This window comes from Telopea speciosissima, chromosome 11 (assembly GCF_018873765.1).
Source record: "Telopea speciosissima isolate NSW1024214 ecotype Mountain lineage chromosome 11, Tspe_v1, whole genome shotgun sequence".
Classification (NCBI taxonomy): Eukaryota; Viridiplantae; Streptophyta; class Magnoliopsida; order Proteales; family Proteaceae; genus Telopea; species Telopea speciosissima.
Window position 1 is genome coordinate 6,872,061 of NC_057926.1, and position 21,071 is coordinate 6,893,131.

At 38.3% G+C, this 21,071-nt stretch overlaps 1 protein-coding gene across 6 annotated transcripts in view; it reads right to left on the minus strand.

Annotated features, from left to right (window-relative positions):
* Nucleotides 1–16,948, minus strand: part of LOC122645684 (protein ENHANCED DISEASE RESISTANCE 2-like) — a 59,075-nt gene extending 42,127 nt beyond the window's left edge. Inside the window, exons 1-10 of one of the 6 annotated variants that reach the window (XM_043839007.1) lie at nucleotides 16,851–16,948; nucleotides 16,385–16,571; nucleotides 15,564–15,638; nucleotides 13,043–13,096; nucleotides 4,286–4,351; nucleotides 3,879–3,982; nucleotides 1,190–1,257; nucleotides 981–1,097; nucleotides 780–820; nucleotides 575–675 (exon numbers count right to left, since the gene is read on the minus strand). In XM_043839007.1, the coding sequence (XP_043694942.1) occupies nucleotides 575–675; nucleotides 780–820; nucleotides 981–1,097; nucleotides 1,190–1,257; nucleotides 3,879–3,982; nucleotides 4,286–4,351; nucleotides 13,043–13,096; nucleotides 15,564–15,638; nucleotides 16,385–16,571; nucleotides 16,851–16,858 (821 nt within the window). In that variant the 5' untranslated portion in view covers nucleotides 16,859–16,948. Of the gene's footprint in view, nucleotides 1–574; nucleotides 676–779; nucleotides 821–980; nucleotides 1,098–1,189; nucleotides 1,258–3,878; nucleotides 3,983–4,285; nucleotides 4,352–13,042; nucleotides 13,097–15,563; nucleotides 15,639–16,384; nucleotides 16,755–16,850 lie in introns of all 6 variants that reach the window. The other 5 variants (XM_043839006.1, XM_043839009.1, XM_043839011.1 and 2 more) reach the window with 5 other exon arrangements.
* Nucleotides 16,949–21,071: the final 4,123 nt, after the last annotated feature.

Below are 21,071 nucleotides of genomic sequence, written 5' to 3' on the forward strand. Positions count from 1 at the left end.
ACACCCAAGTCATAGTACAACGCATCGCTTCAAGGGAATGCCCTAGCATAAGGTCGAAAATTATACTTCTAGAATTCATGCAAAAGGGTTTGGCTAAATTTTTGCAGTGCTGGCTACCAACCTGACGCACCAACCCTCTTCCTTTATCCTCTTTCTATGCATCATCCCCATTAATTTGGCCATCATCCTCTTCAAATAGAAAGAATCCACTTTACCACAATAATAATACAAAAGTCTTCTAACTAAAGGGAAGTCAACAGGTCACTTGTGTGGGAGGTCCTCTTTAAACTGCTGGATTTGTGCTACACCCCACACCCACACCCCCCAAAAAAAACAAAAAAAGGCTTCCAACTAACAGAAGAATTCTATTAGTATTCAAGCCATGACTTTACAAAGAAAGAAAAAAACATTTTCTAATATTCCCAAGATTAAGGATCATTCTCCTGGAAGAAGGTGCTGGTAAATATAATCTGTCACAACCAGTCAACTTTTGTGAGGGACAACATAATTGTTAACCCCATCACCCCTCAGGGCCAAGAGGAAAGAAACAAATCAAATGGAGGAAAAAACCTACTCAAACCGTGTTCCATCCATGTTCATTACAAGCTCAAAAATTTCTTCACAGGTAGCCTCCACCACACCTTCAGCCTTCATTGCTCTACTACAGCTCCTTGGCTGCAAATGACAAAATTATAGATAATGCAAGTGAATTGAAAATTTCCAATAAAATTAAGCTGTAAAAGAATTGGACAGGAAATAAAACTGCTCACAATACATACAAGGTAATCAACTTCAAGAAGCTCTTCAAAAATGCGAAGGCCTGGAAATTTCCATACCAAAAGATTATTAATGATTCGATGACAGTATTCAAACATAGTGAAGACAAAATTTCCTGTCCACCCTTTGCATAGTTTATCTTCATCATCATGCCTTTAAGTGAAAATATTATTTAAAAAAATAATTATTTAATAGAAACTCGCCATTCTGGCATTGGACAAGACGCCAATGTTTTCTAGAGAAGACTTGATTACTACTGTCCTGATTTGAAAACTCTGATTCAAAATCCTCAGTCCAGTCAAGTATTGAGTCAGGAGGCCCTGCAAGTTGTAGAAGATAGTTATATTCAGATCAAAATATTACCAAACAATTTGCAGCTTAAGAAACCTATCAAGATTAGTTACAACTGCACCATTTCCAATTGTCGTTCTCCGTAGTAATGTTGGATTGTTCTCCTCTTCATCCTCATGTGCACTGCACCTAAAAGAAAAAGTTAGAAGGGGAATAAGAACATCCAAACATTTTCTTATTTGGTGACAAAATGGTACAACATCCAAAGATCGGCTTATCCACTGACAAATGGAAATGACATTGTCAAATAGAAAGACAATATTGATACTTTTTGGCTTCAGCAGACGAGAAAGAGGTTTTTTTTCTGGGTCAAATACCGTATTAAATGAATAGAAACAAACTTCTTACATATTATTTTGATGCACCATCTCCTTCCTTGAATAAGGGTTCTATCTGATAGCTGGACTAGGCCCCACTTACATGGAGGCAAATAAAAAGCAATGAAAAATGATGCTCCTGCATTATCTCTACAATTGAAAGCCCACCAAACTACTTGTGAAAAGCACTTTCATACAATTTATAAGCTGGTTCAGAATACCCTTAAAAGCCATATTCTACCTATGTTTCCAAATACTCTACAGAAGCATGATGAAATAAACTGCAAAATTTATTTTCATCACCCTTGATGTCTTTCCAGCAGAACCAAAGACTCTTCAAGTCCATTGGCAATGGCCAGGCAATGTTGATTTCTTTGAAACAATGGTCCCTAACTTCAAAAGAATACTGACTGTATGAGTAGATGGAAGATCATGGAACGGTGTTGCAGAGTACTTAAAAATAAGAAAACAAGGTTTGAGATTTCAACAGGATAGTTCATTTCATCCCATGTCAAATCAGAAATATTTCCTCAAAATTGGCAAAATTACATCTAAGTTTGGTTCTTAAAAAAAAAAGGGAAAATAAAGGGAAATGAGGGAAATCCTTTGAATGTTGGTTGTAATGAAACTTGAAGTGCTGCTTATTTAATTCAATGTTTTAAAAAAAAATAATAAAATTAGTATTTTTGTTCCACACCCTATGTTGCTAGTAGCTTGCACAAGTAATGTGTCTTCGACCTAGGGGTGGCTAAACCCAACACAAACAAGACCTGACAGTTCTGTGATCAGGTTAGGGGGTTTTAGAGGTTCGGGTAAGATTCAGACTGAAGCCGAATGACTCGAAAAGTTTTCTGGTCATGTTCAGGTTGACCCGCAACGACCTGAAACATATTTAATTCCATTTTTTTTAGGGGTTGACAATTCAAACTCCACAATTAATGATATGAGAATTAAACAATTAATGTTCATATATTTATAAAGAGATTTTGCATGCTTTTATTTGGTCCTATTTTTTTCTTTTGGGGAAAAAAATAACCTATACTAGGTCAGGTTGTTTTTGTGTCAAATCGTGTCGTATTCGTGTCAACCTGGGAAAAAAAGAAAGTGATTGTGTCAGTCATGTTTGGGTTGGGGTGCATTTAACCAAAACATGAATTCAACACGACATTCACACGACCAACTCATCCGACACATAGCCACCCCTACCTCTTGAGTCTTGACCCATATGAATTATTGTAGATCAGCAACATAAAATATATAGACTTAAACAAAGACAGTGTAAGATATAATTATATGGACATAAGTTTTAAAATCTAGTTTCTACCCAAATGTAAGCAAAATCTGCTTGAAACTCCTCCAAATCTTGGTGTGGCAGCTTTGATTAGCTTGAGAGAAGTGTTTTACATAACTAAGAAGAACCAACCAATCTGCCACATCACCACCCCTACTTTTCTAGTTTTTTTAAATTGTATTGTAATGTTTAGATCATTTTGACCTAAACTCTAACATCTTGATAATTTTATTTCACTTATTTCAGCAAAATATTGTATTCTCCTACTTTACCTGGCTTTTATGATGTATTCCACTCGAAATTCCAAACACTAGAAGAAACAAGCATTGGATGGACATTGGATGTCAATGATCAAGACGTCTATGGTCAGATTCTATTTACGAGTTGCTGCCCAGAGGGAAAACTGTACCTTAGAATGAATCCCACTGTACCTAAAAATGAAGCCCTCAAGTCCAAATCTCGTCATAAGAAGATTCACAACCCCCTGGTTTTGCATAAGAAACTGAGAATTTACCAGATCCCTCCCATCTCCATACTCTCCTGTTCTCTTTAACAGTTCTCATCATGAATAAACAATGGAATAAACTTGCTCAAGAAGAGAAGACAGTTGTTGCTTCTCTTAGTCACTCAATATCTCCATAAGCTATGAGTCCAAGCAATCCACCCCAAGCTGTCATACTCATATCACCCAAAAAAAAAAACAATCGGCAATATAGTAAATTCTGGAAACCAGTGCAACAGAAATTGATCACTACACCCATAATCCTTCCAAAGCAGAATTCTCTTATTGCTCTCAATGAAAATCCACCTAGTGTTCACAACAGATCTCCAAAAACTAGTATCATAGATTAATGAAATTTTTGATGTCTAGATTTTTCTAACCACATTATATCTAAACTTCCCTTATAGCTTAATAAAATATTTATTATAGTCCAGCTATTTACATATGGAGAAAATTTATATCGGTTTACCAAGCTATTTATACAAGCAATCTACTCAAACCCATTATCTAGCAGGATTCCTTAAGCATGGTAACATAGATTCAAATTGTGAACATTTGGAAAGGAATGAAAGCAAATTTTAAGAAAGCTCAGAAAATATTTAAATAATATCACAGGAATAAGATATGAATAACTACTTACTGACTTTCACGGTCTGATGACGAAGCAGCCCTCCCACTATCCATACTAGATTTATATTCAAATGAAACAAATTTGTTACCATTGGAAATCAGAGACTCTTGATGCTGCAATATAGAGTTACCTAATTAGCATCCAAAACTCAATGCTTTTTGTCCACTTAAAAAGGTCAACCATAATATTGGGCAAAAACTAAAATGTGGGTATGGAAATATTGTAGTCCAAAGGCAAAGACAAGAGCGTGGATAATACGACACATATATCAATAGCTGATGGTTTAGAGCATACTGGGAAAAACCATTCAGAAGAGAAAATGCTAGAAAAAGATCACATCCTAATTCACTCATTGTCATCGCCCAACAAGAAGCAACAAAGATGATAAACACAATAAATGTTGAAGAACAGCAGACCTGATCAATGACAAGCTCAATTTTTTCCTTCCAGATCAGTGCTTCCTGGATGTTGAACGCTGCCATCTGGAATAAGAAAAAACCCAAAGGAGAAATTTCCCAAAACATAAGAAAGCAATGCATGCCAAGCTAACATCACACAAACCCATGCAAGAGAAATGACAATGACTTTTCAGCAAGGAGGAAGAGGAAAAGGTAGTCAATAATGCATTTAATGAACCCCATTTCCCTCATAGAATTTGTAAAAGAAAATAAGCAGAGGCATGCAACTTAAAGTTGAGCAACATTGGACAGTTGCTAGATACATTATGTATGTCATGTTCGACTGTTGCAGTTTGCTTATTCAAGGCATGCTAAGTTGGCCACCATCCATTCTAATCACATATTATTAACATTTTCAAGCCTAATTCTGCAGTCCACTGTCATCAAACTGATGCCGGATCAGGTGATTGAACCAGTTGAACTCCCACCATCCATGAAAATTGACTATTGTAAATTTCAATTAATTAATGTATAAGAACCAGGATTATTAATTTGAAAACTGAAGTGGTGATTAAGAGAAGGATAAGGGACTGACATCCCTTCATGGTTTGAGAACTCCGTTTCAGTATTGGCTTTTCCCAGCCAAAAAAACGAGTTGAGCCGAGATCTCGGCGAGTTGGTGCACTTTTGTTTTGAACTCGTTTGATGGTTTCGGTGGGTTTTTTTACCTAGTTTGCTCATGAAACTTGGTATACAGCCTATTTTGGGCCATTTAAACACAATGGCACTATCAAATTTTCCAAAATCAAAGTCCAAATAGGAGTTTGATTTCGGACCCTAGGTTGGTAGGCTACGACGTATTAAACTACTAATAGGCCCTATTCTACACAGAAGTTAGTAATAGAAAGCAATCAAAGCATACAATTAATGTAAAACAACTTAATTACTTAAATAAGCATTAGAAATGTAAAATACATCGATCTTAACATATACCTCTATGATTCCAAGTCTTAGTTTTGAAGCAAGTTAGCCTCTGTATGTGACACATAGGCTTCCTATGTCATAGTGCTGCTGAAGCATTGCACGCACTCTTCCATATATACATAAAAGTGTTGTCATCAACTATCCGAAGGAACACTATCCTAGGGTATGGAAGAGGCGGTTCCAATGATTGTTGACGTTTCTCCGAGAAATCCAGTGAGTTTTCTGTCGAAAAATGGGACCAAAACCAATTTTTCAAGTTTCATGGAGCTTCACTGTCGAAACAACTGAGAGCACTGAGACCAATCGAGATCTCAACGGGTTTGGTTCAGTCTCAGTCGAACCGAGATCTCAACCGAAACATTGTAATTTTCCATTTCGCCTTCCATCTCGTCTCGCCTTTTGAAAATAGAGAGATATTACCGAGATCTCGGCGAGTTATTGTTCCATGCATCCCCTATTTCCGAGCTTCACTAAAAATCTTACAGTCAGGTATGAAATTCTGAAATATAGTTTTATGTTTTTTTTTCCTCTCTTTATTCAAGTCCAATTTGGAGACCAAGAGTTAGTAGGATAATTGCTGAGTTTTATCCTCCAGTTTATGTCATGAAATTTGTCCTTGGCTGAGTAGGAATCAGTTACAGGTCTGGTTTTTCTGTTCCAAGTTAGTTTAGCATCATTGGTAAGACAATATAATTTCCCCCTAGTATTCCTCTTTTCAGCTAATTCTCAGGCCAGTTCTCTCTTACTTATACGAGCCAGCAGATACCCTGTTTTAGGCCTATTCTCTATCATTTTCACCATCCCATTAACTCTCTCATTACTGCTCTGTTACTTCTCAAATTTTAAGTTTCAATTTCTGTTATCATAACCTTTGGAATTCCGTCATTAGTTCTTGAATTATTTGATTACTTTCTTCCCATCTTAATATATGCCCTCATTTTCTAAAAACCTTTTAATACAGATCGAATGATGGATCCGCAAGTGGTTGGCTCACTTAAAGATTGGAGGCAGAAGAATCTAATCTGAAGACTAGATATGGGTCAGATCTGATCTCAGATCTAACTGTCAGATTTTGATATATTACTGTAGGATCAAATGCAACCAAGGTACTAAAACTTGGGTATCGGAACCAACTCGGCTCTTGGAAAAACCGAGTCGAGTCAAGATCTCGCCGAGTTGGTGCATATTTTTTTTTCCATCGAGTTAGGTAAATACATAGTAGATGGGTCATTTCCATGGGTCAACCCGAGATCTCACCGAGATATGTCGAGTTCTGTCGAGTTAGGTGAGGTATTTAAGTGGTAGGTGGGTTAAAAAATGGATCGAAACCGAGATCTCGCAGAGATATTGCACTTTTGCGACTCACAGGTAGTATCGTCTCGGTTTTTTCAAAAACCGAGAAATTTGGTGAGATCTCACGCGTTCTCGAACTATGAAGGCAACCCAAGAGGGGGAGTGAATCGGCTTATTACCAAATAAAACAAAACATAACATAACAAACAAAACTTAAACCCAATGTTATTCTAACAACATCACACAATGGCACACAATAGAAAACAAATAAAGGAAGTTCCATAGAGGATATTACCAGTGGCTTGATGTAGACTACTTGCAAGGTTGAGAGAGAGAGAGAGCAATAGGCAATCAAGCACACAAGGATTTAGACTGGTTCGGACCAACCTGCCCTACTTCCACTACCTTGACCATGGACCAAGGATTTCTCCACTATCCGATTTTTTTCCCAGGCAAGAATCAAGCCCTTACAAACTCAACCACTTTTTAGGCCGAGTACCCAGACCACCCTAGCTAAGGATTTCCACCCAAATCGCACAAACCAAGGATTTCTCTTAAGCCACACAAGCTTACTTTACAGCAAAATGGCTTCTTTCTTCAAGCCGGATAATTGTAACCTTTTAAGCACACTATCATCAATTGCAAGATGCTTTAGCTTTAGCACTTTACACGTTGAAGCTCTAGTTCAGCCCCTCAAGATGATATGACACATGAGCTCAGTCACAGCAATAGCAGCAGTAGCAGCAGCAGTACTTTCTCAAGACAATCTTTACAATGACACTCTACGCAAGAAGATTGATCAATTTAGGCTCTTGCTCTTCTTGTTGTATTTTTTTGTGATTGATCTGTTGCATGACATCAAATGACTCTATCCTTTTTATAGGCAAAACGAACTAGTCATTAAACTAATTGTTAGAGTCAAGCTAAACTTCTCCTTTGAACATTTGAATTCATCTTTCATTCCCTAGAAAACTAGTTGTTGAAGAACCCATAAAACTTCAAATTAGTTGGAAGTATTAATCAATTTTAGTCTCCAAGATTCAACTAATGATTTCCAAGAAAAACTAGTTGTTGGTGCTCCTCAACATCAGTAAAGATTTTAAGAATTCCACTCAAGTAGTTAGAGTCCAAATGATCATAAATAAATAGTCAAAGACTTTCCAACTTCTTGACCACACAGCATTAAACACTATTGCATAGAAGATTACGGCTAAAAGGACTCGAGATAGTCACTCACGGATATGCATGGAAGATGGTCATGGAAGACCGTGGCATCGTCCATCTGAGAAGACTTAATCTCATAACTCTTAAACATTCACTGAAGACCACACGGAAGACTGCAGTGGTCATCCATGAACACTTAGCATTAAAACCTCAGTTGCCCATGAGTTCAGACCTAGAATATTTTGGATATGCCAATTAAGCCCAGTCGTCCGTCCCTATTCACGGAAAACCGTGACTAGCAGACTTAAGAGTTCTTTCTAAGCGAAACCACCTAGTTTCTTGGTTTTTCCATTTAGGTCATTTTCTATGTCATTTTTGGGCTTTTCGCATCTTGTTGATCATGTACATTAGGATTACAAAAATATTCCAATCATATTCAAATTCTAATGACAAGTCTTGAAGGAATCTTCCATTTGATGTAGCATTCAGCTCCTTGATTCTTCAAGCACACGGAATACCGTCTTCAATAGTTCTTCTTTCAATCAACATGCCTTATTCTTTCTTCAACTGTACCTCTTCAGCAACTTAGGTAACATCTATCTTTTAGCACATTTAGCATATACATTAGTATATCCAAACACACATCATTCAATGGTATTCATATCTAAAACTCATAAATATAGTAATGTAACTCTAAATAGGAGATGGATCCTATTAGAGGCCAAGCAATAGGATCTAAATACAGCTGCTGGTTTGGCTAGGCAGTTTGGGGCTGTTTAGGGCAAATTTAGGGTTTAGGCTAGGGTTAGGGATGAATGTGATACATGGTAATGATCATGGTAATGATCAGCAGGTCTAGGGGATTATTTTGATATAAAAAAAATAGGATTTAATTAGGTTTTATAATTCTGCAGATAGGGTTAGGGTTTGGGTTTTAGGTTTTACAGTCTAGGTTGAAAACTAGGGTTTAGGATAGGATTTTTGGGCTGGGTTTCTGGTTGAATTTTACTGGCAGTGGGGGGAAAGTTCGATCAGAATATTGGCCAATTCTGATGGTTAAAATAGTCTGGACAGAATTGAGACTATCTTAGGATTTTTTTTGGGTTTTGTGGGAGATGAAGGGGAATTAGGGTTTAGTTATTGAAGATGGCGCAGCAGGCTAGGTCGAGTGGAGGGGTTAATGTAGTGATGCTGTGTCCGAAGTTTGAAGGGATTTGGATGATAGGATATGGTTGGACAGAATTTAGAACATTAGGGTTTATGAAATTAAAACAGAAAATAAAGGGGGAATCAATTGGGGAAGGAGAATGAATGGAAAAACATAATTAAAAGTCAAACTCAGAGCAGGAATCCACCGGCAGCAGCTTGATAATTGAAGGAACCTCCCGATCGTCTCAATGCAAGGAGTCGCAGGAATTCACCCACCCTATCCACCTTGAAATCCACAAGGATATCATTCACGAGGGAGCAGCAGCAGCAACAGCCGACAGCAGCAAACAGATTTTTTAATTCAAATTTCAATGTGGGGGAGCCCTCCACGATTTCTTTATTTATAATAAAGGGCCAATGGCCAAATCCTAGTACAAAATAACCTCTCCCTTGATAAACCGTGGAAGAGAAGGAATATAACTCAAAAGATAGTAATTAAAACTGTAAAATGTCCTAACTACCCCTACTAACTTAATTTAAAAGAATCTAACTTAAAACAACTAATTTAAAAGAAGATTCCATACTAGCCAATGGGATATAAGGACCTATTAACCAATAGGAACACTTCACTTAAATTATACCCATTGAACCAATTGGGTGCAACCAATTCTAAACCGGTTCAATCTAAAAACAGAAAAATAAACTAAGTATGGAAAATAATAATCCTAATCTATGGCTCCCTAATCAAGCCCTAAGTTCAGGGCTTCTTCTTCTTCTTCTTCTTCTTCTTCTTCTTCTTCTTCCTACTTGGAGCTGCATCATATAGATGGAACTTTCTAGGTCCAACAATTACTAATAGATTTCAAAAATTAAATTTCAGGATAGAAATAAAAATAAGATATCCCAAAAATATTAAAATTGATGAGATGGGAAAGTGGACAGAAAATAATTATCAATGGTTAAAGGACAGACAATATGGGAGGAAAAAGAGAACTTAAAATCAGGAATCGATCAACGACAGAAGGAAGAAAGAGAGACAATCAGATCTGATAACAGAATTTATGGCAAAAAGAGAAAACTTAGAAGACAAAAAAAGGAAAGAGAATATTGAAAGAAAAAAGAGAAAATAACAAGTCGCAAGGGAGAGAAGATGCGATTGATAAGAAGAGAGAATTGTTACAACCGCTTATCCCAAAGGCTCGATGATGCGGAACCCGGGTCGAAAAACCCTATTTGGGTTCGCCAAGGGGCCCACCCAAATAACAAATAGCTCAAACTTAAGAACTAGTGGCAATATTGTAACAAACCAGATTTTTCAAGGGTTACTAGGTAAGATAAAGAGCAGGATATGAAGGGTTTTACAATTATTGACCAGGAGAAGACTTGGAAGCAAATATAAGGTAAATTTGAAACAACAGACAAAACTAAAGATAACAATTAAAGGAAGGGGATTATCTTCAACCTCCTGATCAAAACAAAGTGGCAGAAGAGGAGAACCCACGAAGGAAAAGAATTCCTTTGATTGTCATCAGCTAGGCCTGAAATTTCAGGCGTAGAATCGCAACTTCATGTTCTATCAATTCCAGCAAGAAATACTCCCAGAAATCAACTCATAGTCGATTGGTTAAAGTCTGAAATCAGAAACTGATGGCACTAACATTACCACTTGAGAAACCGATTTGATTGTCTCAGCAATAAGGGTTTTAGGTTACAAACTCCTGGAATTGAAGTCGCTTCAGGTAGGTAAGTGCGCACCCAGAATATGAGAAGGAATAGAAGAGGGGTGAGGGAGAACCGAACCTGTTTGTGAGATCTGGCGGTAGCGCTGGGACAAGAATAAAAGACGAAAGGAAGAAGAATCCTACTAGACCAAAAAAAAACCCAATTGAACCCGGTTTATCTTCGTCTGGATTCCCAAATGGGTTTGAGCCAATCCTCAAAAGTTCTCCTGCATCACTCGAGCTAATAAGTAAGGGCTACAACAATGTTTATCAACACACATTAGCACACCCGGTACGCGCAGGCCCACACACACACGCGAATTTGCACATGACACTCTCATGTTGATGCAGAGATGAAGTACTACATCCGCAAGAAGAAGAAGAACAAGAAGCTGCTGCCCAAGTAGAAGTGTTAGTAGTATTAGTAGTGAATCCATACTTAGTTTTTTTTAAGTGTTTTTATGTTTTTAAATTGAACCGGCCCAACCTGGGTGAACCAGTGGTTCATTCAAGTGACCTGAGTCACCCCTTTTATTTATTATATAATTTTTACTTTTTTTGGGTCCACACCACACTCCCACGATTTAGAGAGAAGTGTGGGCTAGTTAAGTCGGCTAGGGGTCTTTTTGACTCCTACGCTGAATAGGTTAAGGCTAAGGCTATAAGCCATTATTTAAAGCAATAGAATCGTGGAGCTCATCACTCTCCATTTTGAAATTAAAATTCTGCTTGTGCAAGCTGCTGCTGCTTCTCTTCCACTGTGAAGTTGCTTTGTGTCTGATCAAAGCAGGTGGAATTGGTGTGTGAGCCAATTGACACCTTGCGGTGTGAAGCCCGGGTGGTTCATACAAGCCCTCCTTCAAGTTTTCCTTTGCAAGTTTCAATTTTTATTCAAGGTTCTGCTGCTGCTGATTAATCTCTGGAACTACAAGTTTGAGACATCCCCAACCCCATACTTCTTCTTCTAAACCCTCTACAGCCCAACCCTAATTTCCCCCTTTTGTTTTCTTCAAATTCTCATAACCTAAATCACTCACAGACCTAACCCACCATCAGAATCACTTCAAATTCAAACCACAGAACACCCCCTCCACTCGATCCAGACCTCTGCTCCATCCAATCCCCAAAACCCTAAAATTCTGTCCAGACCATTCAAGCCATTAAACCCTTCCAAACTTTGGCCGAGTGCTCATCTCCATCCCTAGAGAACTCGATCCAAAGCTCCTTCCCTAATTCCCATCATAAACCCTAGATTTCCTCACTTCTCCCTTTTCAAAAACCCGAAATCCTAACCTGCTGCCATTTAACTATTCACACTTCCTCTTATCAAGCCATCATTGGACCTTCACTAATAGACTCCCCTACACCTGCCTAGCATAACCAACCTTTTAAACCCTAACCTAACCCTAATTTTGACCTAAATCCATATTTTACACCAATCGGACTGCCTGTTCATAGCAGATCCTGTAGTACTGGTACCTAATGGGACTTCTACCTACCTAGGACTACATTACATGTGGTGGCACCATCTCATGGTACCAAGGGGCACAAAGTGTAGGGGCATAACAACATACAACACAAACCCTTGCACTCACCAAGGATCGAACACCCGATTGGCTTTGATGCAACAATGTATATCAACACACATCAACAAGAATAATGAGAGAGAGAGAGAGAGAAAGAGAAAAGAACAGACATCTCTTACCCAAGGGATAAGAAAGAGAGAGCTCGTTAGAGAAGAAAACAAGATGGCTTAATAAAGAGACGCATTACATAAATAAACCCAAAAATAAAAAGCCCAAGGCTCATAAAATCCACTCATGGAGCCAAAATAGAGTCTTCCTAGGCCCCATTGAACAATCTTAACTGGAAATTTCTGAATTTTTGTTATTTTCTTTTAGATCTGGATCAGATTCCAACTTGACCAGAAATTTTTTAAACCTCCCTGTTTTCCTTATTTTTGTAAACTGCCTTTTCCTGGAAATTTCAATTTTTATTATTTCTTAATCTCTGAATTGTGTGCTCTTATTATTATATTTTCTATTAGCTCCCTATTATTCCTCACTGTTAGAAATTCACTTTGCAAATGAATCTTCTTGAGTCCTACACTTAGAGCTTGAGAGTACAGGTTTGCACCAAAAACAGTATATAATCTTATGTCAAATGTAACCATAAGAAAAGTAAATTTGGGGCCTGGTTTCAAACACCTGCTGGGATTACTTAAAGCTTCAAATTGGATGAGTTGAACAGCCCAAGCCTCAGGCAATCTCATAATCAATGGAAATTTATTTGTAACAGAACTGCTGAATGACAACCTATCTGTAACAGAAATGTTGATAATATAAACAAGGGATAACTGCATCTAAATGATCCCACATGTTTACATGCAAATTTTTACTCGCAAAAATAGTAAATAATAGGAAAATTAAATGGTTATGATTCTGAGAAAAGAGAGATCGTGTACCGTAATTCGATGGTATTTCTCTTTCTTGTTGTAGATAGATAAAACATAGACCATCTGTTTAGAAAGATGAAAGGTACAAAATTGAGAAAATTGCATAATTTCAAAGCGAGAGAGAAGAAGTAGTAATTGCAGCATATTAAGTATCAGAAAAATAAGAAAAGGAACAACAAATGAAGAAAAGAGGAACATGAGAACAGAAAATAAGAATGGCACAATTATTGTACATCTAGACATCTAATGGATATTTTTATCACTAAGAATTGGATTAGAAAAGTATAGCACAGTACAGGCAAAGCTTGCAAAAAGCAAGAACTTGGCTTAGAACATAGTTGTCAGTCACGGTATCTAGACTACCCAAGGCATTGGCTACAATGAAGTCCGTTTGGAATGTGGGGAGGTGTTGCTCGCCAGTGGTTCCCTACGCCAGATGGATCTGGAATCAAACCCTACCAACAAAGATTGCTTTCTTCACTTGGAAACTCTTTAATGGGTTGATTCCTACGGATGAATTTTTTATGGCAGTTGGTATCCCTCTGGTATCTAAGTGCAACTGTTGTGGGAGGCCAAGGAGTGAATCCACAAATCACTGCCTTGTGTCTGGTGGGACAGCTGCCAAGGCATGGAGTTTCTTTTCAGGGATTTTTTATGTAGCGTTGGTCCATGCCCAGGATGCCAGAAGCCGCCTATTGCTTTGGCATGAATCGGCAAGCTGCAAGAATCTCAATGACTTCATTGCAGGGTTCTTGCCTTCTTTGATAGTTTGGGAGCTTTGGAAGGAGAGGTGCAATAGAAGGCATGGGGAGAGGATGCGGTTGGAAGTAAGTATCATTGAGTTCATCAAGGCTTGGGTGAACCGCCTACCGCTGCCCCCCAAGATTGGCAATGCTTCATCGGTTAGAGGTGGGCAGATCCTTCGTGTTCTTGGGATCTCCCCCCCCCCCCCCACTAGTCCATCTCGTCCCCTTCCTGTTGTTTGGTGCCCGCCATTTGTGTCAGTTAAATTGAATGTGGACGGTGCATGTAGAGGGAACCCAGGACTCGGTGGAGGGGGTGGAGTTATAAGGGACAGGGAAGGTTGCGTTTTGGCAGCCTACGCTAACTTCTATGGTGCCTGCACGAATTCTATTGCTGAACTTCGTGCGTTGAGAGATGGCTTAAAGTTATGCTGTGACTTAGGCCTATCCGGGGTTGTGGTTAACTCTGATTCAGTCACCACCGTGAACATGGTTGGGCTAAAGAGGTGTAATCTTTGCCTTCTTTGGAGGGGCTGGTACTGGTTCCAGGAAGCACTGGAGTTGATTGGGCTGGTCAGCCCTTGTATTTCTTTTGCTTTCAGCGAGAGTAATAGAGCTGCTGATTGGCTGGCTAACCACGCCTGCGAGGTAGGGTCTTCCACCACTTTTGAGCCGGACACTCTAGTCTCTAGGTGAACTCCAACGTATCATTCGGAAGGACAGGGCTGGTTTGCCAGTTCTTAGATCATAACTCCCATGTTAGTGTGTTTTGTTTGTGTTTTGTTTTTTTGGGATAGGGCTAAGGAGGCATGTCCCCCCCCCCCCGGTCCAGTGTATTTGTTCATTCTTTTTGGAAATCAATAACATCCTAGGGGCTGGCCCGGGTCCCAATTCATAATCGGGTTTAAAAAAAAAATGCAAGATGACAACAACAATGCGACCAAGGCACCTATGGCTTAGAAAAATTCATCTTAGCTTAGTAACTTAGAAAACAGAAAATTTCCCATCAATAGATGCAAACAGAATGCCCATGGCATGATGTTCCCATTGTGTCTATCCCATCTTTAGTTCGTCATTTATATAAGACTCTTTAAAGTTTTTTTAGGGAGAAGTTTTTCCAGTCCGGAAGGTCTTGAAAAAATCTCCAGACTGGCACAAACATCTGGCCACATCGGGCTGAAATTTAGTGGACAGGTACACTTCAAGGTCCCTGCTCACATGTCAAGTTTCAGGTCAAAATTGAGTTTGCTAGGGGCCAATTAAAGCAGTGGAAAATTCAAGAATAGAGGCTCCCAGTATACAGCAAGTGGAGGAGAATCCTGTAGGGTCACTCCAACTGGATGGAAGTTACAAGCACCCTTGAGAGGTCAATCATTGCAAGAGATAACAGTGTGTCGATGCCAAACAAGATTAATCATGCTTGGTGACAATGACCATATATTATATTTTTCTCAAGTTCATATCAATTCCCAACAAGATTTGAATGTTAATAGGAATGCTTGGAAATTTCACACCCCTGATCCCATTTCAACGCTTAATTTCTCTAGGAAGAGCTTTCCCGGGCCCAAAAACACAGGGTTAAATAGAATGTCAAATTTAAAACTACTATGCTTCATAGATGAGGATTTGGGCAGATGATTTCACAAATTAATGTCTGCATGGCTGCACCGTTAAGAATTTTATTATATGTTTATTTTCTGTTGTGTGACAGAGTCTCTCATGCAAAGAACAAATAATATATTTACGAAAGAAATATTCTTTTTGTTTGCTGAAAGAGAGAGACTCACATGCCCATGGTGTGTCTTCAAGCCACGGTCCTCAACTCTACAATTGCCATCAATAAGAAGGGTCTTGATTGGAACCTAAATATGCAGCATAGAAAGAGAGTCAAGAGTTAAAATAATTTTGATTTTTCTTTCAAAACTCCCCATGTAATGCCATGGTCTTGTTGCTTCATAGTTGAAATAACTTTCTTCCATTGCAATTATAATCAAACAGAGTAAGTTAAGCATGTCCAAGAGAGAGCTGCGAAGAATGACAATTACAAACTGGCCTCTGACGAGATTCACCTCTCTTGGATCTCACCTCCGGAGAGTTCTGTCACTCTACAAGAGCAGAATTGCTCTTGAAGGTGGACTTAGAAATGGCGCTCTGAGCTGGTAATAGCAACATCCTGGTGGAAGGTGATGCTACCAGCATCATTTGATGGATCCCAAAAGACGGGGGACAGACATTGGAGATTCGCTTGTCATCAGATATATTCTATATTTAGTTGGTCACCCAAACTTTTCATTTGACATGACTTAGCTAAGAAAGACATCCCTCTGCCCTATGATATGTTTTGGGGATGGTTTGCCCTCATGATACTGATCTTCTAATCCTCTCGTATGTTTTTTTCTTTTTTTTGGGTGATTTTATTGTATCTCTGGCATTCTTTCTAATGCAACACTCACCATCCGTCAGAAGAACAATAAACAGGTAGTATGAGTTAAAATGTGGAAACTGGAAGAAGATAATAAATGAACAAAAACAAAGAAATAGTCCTAGAACCCTGAACAGTTCCCATGTGAAAAACAAATTACGAGGAAACAGAGGGCAAGAAACTTACTACATTGTCTTGCGGCTTTTTTTTGTAGTAAGCAAGAAGCCGAGACTCAAGAACAAAATATCGCATATGGATGAACGAACGTCCGATCTTCCTCCGTCCATATCGCACCATCCACCCTTCATAGACGACCTTCGACATTGTCGCCCCCTCTAAATATTCACCACCAGCAACAGATCCACATCCACCCCTTCATCAGCTAACTGCTTCCAAAAATCCCAAACAAAATGTCCTCAAAATTCTCGAAGCTGAGAAAGAATCCCACTTCCTTCGAAACAATCAAGACCTAAGAAACTGAAAAAACATAAAAAATCTTCACAAAACACATCTTTTCTATCAAATTCTGTAAAATCAACACTCTTTACCAACCATTCTAACTGAATAGCGAAAGAATCAAACTCAGATCATCAAATACAGACATAAAGAATTTCAATTTCCAGCAGAATCCTTCAATTCAAAACCTAAATACCTTTTCATTCCAAAATTCAAGATTTCTGAAGAATTAATGAACGAACGATCAGACGATCTATTCGCAAAGAAAATCCGAAGAGGCGAAGAAGCTCGAGGTGAAGCCAAACATCAACTCAGCCGGCCTGGAGAACAAAACCTATGGACCGATCAGGTCTCTGTTGTATAGAGGAAGAGAAAATCAGAAAACACAGTTTTGTCGTTTTTTTCTTTTTTTCTCGTTCAATTTGAAATGCAGGGAAGGTAGTTTTCCGGCAACGGAAAACGACAGGTATTTTTTACCGGCGAGAACTTCCGGTGACGTTGACTAGATTGGCGGGAATAAGTACAGAGGGGTTTGGGGTGAGGTTTTGTTTTAAAAGAAAGGCAGAGATTACGAACTACGAAGATTTAAGTGAACGAATCCCGAAGATGTGAAGCTGGCAGAGAGATGATGGAATCATTCGGTTTTTTGGCGTTTTTGGGGGGCGGTTTAGTTGTGGACTTTGTGAAAATAACTTGAAATGGATAAAAATTTACATTTTTTTTGTTTGTTCTTGGGGGGAGAGGAAGAGTATCTTTAACAGAATATCTGTGTCGAAGTCGTGTGTGACAAAAAGGAAAATAGGAAGCGGTCCTCTAAAAGCTCAAAAAGTTTCAAAAAGATTTCTTTCCCATTTTTTTTTAAATTTTAGATACTTCCAGTCTCTACCGTCAAAGGTTCAAAGAAGTGGACAAGTGAAATTTCCACATATTACTATATGAATCTAAATTGATTTATTTAAAAGAATGTTATTATCAAATTTTTTCCTACATGGAGTAAATTTTCAAATTCAATAATGGGCTTGTAATTAGAGACTTAAAACAATCGAATACTAATCGGATTCAGATTTTTTCATGACCGAACACAGATATCCCAAACTGGATATGGATGCGAATCGAAGTTAGATGTTTGACATTCCGTTTTTATTCTTGACTTGTATAACCCAGATCTTCTTCCCCTGACAAATAGGATTTACTATCAATCCATGTCTCTTAGTGTCATGATTCTCATTTCCTCATTCCTTTGAGCATGTTGAATCTTCAAAAATCCTCAAGATAATTAGCTATTTAATTTTTTATTATTAGTTGTATATCAATCCGGATCCGATAAATTTTTTCTAGACTATGAATTTTTTTTTCGAATATTCTTAAACAAAGACAGACACCCCTAAATGACTAAAGATGCAAATCTAATTCGGATTGTTGAATATCAAATTGGCATTCCTACTTGTAATGTCTATACTTTCGATGTAGGTGACTTATTTTGCTAATTTTCTGGTTTTTTTTTTAATATTATTCAAAAACTAATAATAAATCAATCACGAATTTAGTGCTTGGTATTGAGTATTATAGTGGAACTTATAGAGAACAGCTATTAGCGCAAATGGCTTGAGGCTAGTATAATAGAGCCTAGCCCCCAAGAGGTTTTGAGTTTGAGACTCGGTTCTTCATTTAGTCTACAATCCCCACTACTACACTACCAAAAAACAAGAATAGGCATTAGTAATCCCATGCCTTCCCACTTCATTTTGAGTATTTGACTAATCAATGTCAATAGGAGGCACTAGCACAAATGGCTTGAGGCTAGTATAGTAGAGCCTAGCCCCCAAGAGGTTTCTAGTTAGAGTCTTGATTCTTTAGACTAAAATCCCCACCACCACCTCACTCAAAAAAAAAAGATAGTAGGCACTAGTAATCCCGATGTCATCTCACTTCAATCCAGTTTTGGTCGGTTTGGATCGACTTTATGCATGCATCAACCCAAATCAAACTCTAACCGTTGAAATGTTTCAATCGATTTCAAATTTGGTCTTGTTTGGTTCAAGTTCTTATTGGTTTCTTAATGGATTCTTATCGGTCCGATATTTGTCCATTACCATTTCATTTCTCTTCCCATAGACAGAAACAAATTTAGCATTTAAAAAAAAAAACATTTTATCAAAATTTCCGGTTATCAATTCGGATCATTTTGGTTGATTTTCAGTTTGTGCTGGTTTATAAAAAACCCAAACTCAACACGATGGATTAGAGAATCAGTTCGGTTCAATTCAATCTATTTGTTCAGTTTCAATTGGTCCAACCAGTTCAGGTTGGTTTTTGACACCTATATGCATGTATATATAAATCAAGAGGCCGGCTCAGGTTCACGCAAGAGAACTATGCTTGCAAGTCATCCAATGGAATTCGGAGGAGGAGTGAATTCCATTTGGATGGCTTGCAGGCGTACGAGAATATTCTCGTATGTAAACATGAGTCGAGTCCATAAATCAGTTCATGTGGTAAGATCACAAGTCAATTGGAATCAGAACTATCTAATCCTAACATAGAACCTCACTGATATTATCAATCCGATCTCAATCCCTAAATCCATGAAACTGATGCATGTGGAAGAATGTCCCACGAGAAAATAAAAGTCTACTTAATACTTGCATTCTAGGGGGCCTGTGTAAATGGATCAAGATCATCCAAACATGGATCTTGTAACTTGGGTCAAACAATGTCAATGAAGGAAACAAAATTTCGGATGACTAGTGATTGTATTATGGACCGAGTTTTCCAAAGCCACGGTGAAGGGGAATCCCGTGATCATAGCTTTTGGAATGGGCAGGAAGGTATTAATGTATTGTCAACTTCATTCAATATGGGGATGTTTTAGAATCTTAGAATGGTGGTTGAACCCTACACTATGGGTGTACGAAAATTTTCTCCTTATTTTGTTAGCAATAAGAAATCGAAAAACACATTGTACTTAGGACTAGGGGTGTCAATCCATCGGGCTTAATCGGGCTTAACCAAGCTTGAAGCCTATATTGTGACCGCCCATTTAGATAATCAGAACGGACTTCAAGCTATAATCAGGTACTAGACTCAGACCTTAATCGGACTATGAGTATATTTAAATCTAAACAGGTTTTAAACGGTGTAGCCCTAAAAAACTTATGAAAAAAAAAAAAAAAAAAAAAAGACGAATTTACATATCCCACTGCACCATAGAGAAGTCTACAATCTCAATCCCACCGTTCTTTCCTAACAATTATAAGTTTCTTGTTGCAATATATACACACAATGACACAACTATTTGTGAAGCATCACTAACATAAGAACAATTTATTGGTGGATGACTCTATCTTTTAAGCTGTATAAGAATATATAGAGTTCAGGATTTCTAGAAGAACGGGAGAAAGTTGTTTTACTGAGAATGCTCGATATTGAGCCATCATTAACACCAGCTAAAGCAAGGGCATTGGAGGTGGGAAAAGAGACACCATATCTAAAGAGATGGCTAGACAGGAGACAAAGATGACTTTAAAAATTCAAGTTTCATTGTTACATACAGTTACTACACTTTCCAAACTAGTTAGTAGTTTAGTATTATTTCTAATTGGTCAACAAGAAACTAAACAATTGGATTATGAAATGACCTTGTTCTCTCTCTCTTGGCCCATTCTGTTATTGTGGTTCATTGACAATCATGACCCAAGTTGAGGAGATCAATCTCATCTCACCTACGTTTAAGTGTATCTACATTTAAACCAATAAATATGAAAGACCAACAAAAAAAAGGGTGAGGCTATAACCAGGTGGGTTAGGTTGGACCTTGAATCGGTCCGTTTGATCGGGTACCTAATGGGCTAGGACCCCACAATGGGAAACCCGATGTGTTTAGTAATCGGGTCAAGCGGATCAGGTCGGATGAGGATTTAATCGGATGGGCTCGATTGTGCCTAGCAGGCCCCGCGCCTGGAATTGACACCCCTATTTGGGATTATGAAGCAAAAATAGCATACAAATACAAAATATACTAAACATAATAATAGTTTTGAGACAAAGTTTTCTTCTTCCTAAAGAGGACAATGGTTCATCACCATCATAGGGTTCACAAACCCCTATAGGGTTTTGGTATTTCCCAAATCACCCTTGCAATGCCCTCTCTCGTCCATCTGACACTTGCGATGAATGGAGGAAAACTCGGTCCCTAGTTTTGTGGGATAGTTTTCCTTCATGAGTGGGGGAAGGAAGAATCTTCTCACCATTGGTGATCTGACCATGTGATGGGACTCTTGTCCCATCATCAGCTCCGTTAAGCCACCCCTGAAAAGAAACTCGGTCCATATTTGAGTTAGGATCATGGTTCAAGAAATCGATATCGAATAGAGACCGATACCAATTCTTGACCAATACGATATTGATCCAAGGGTAC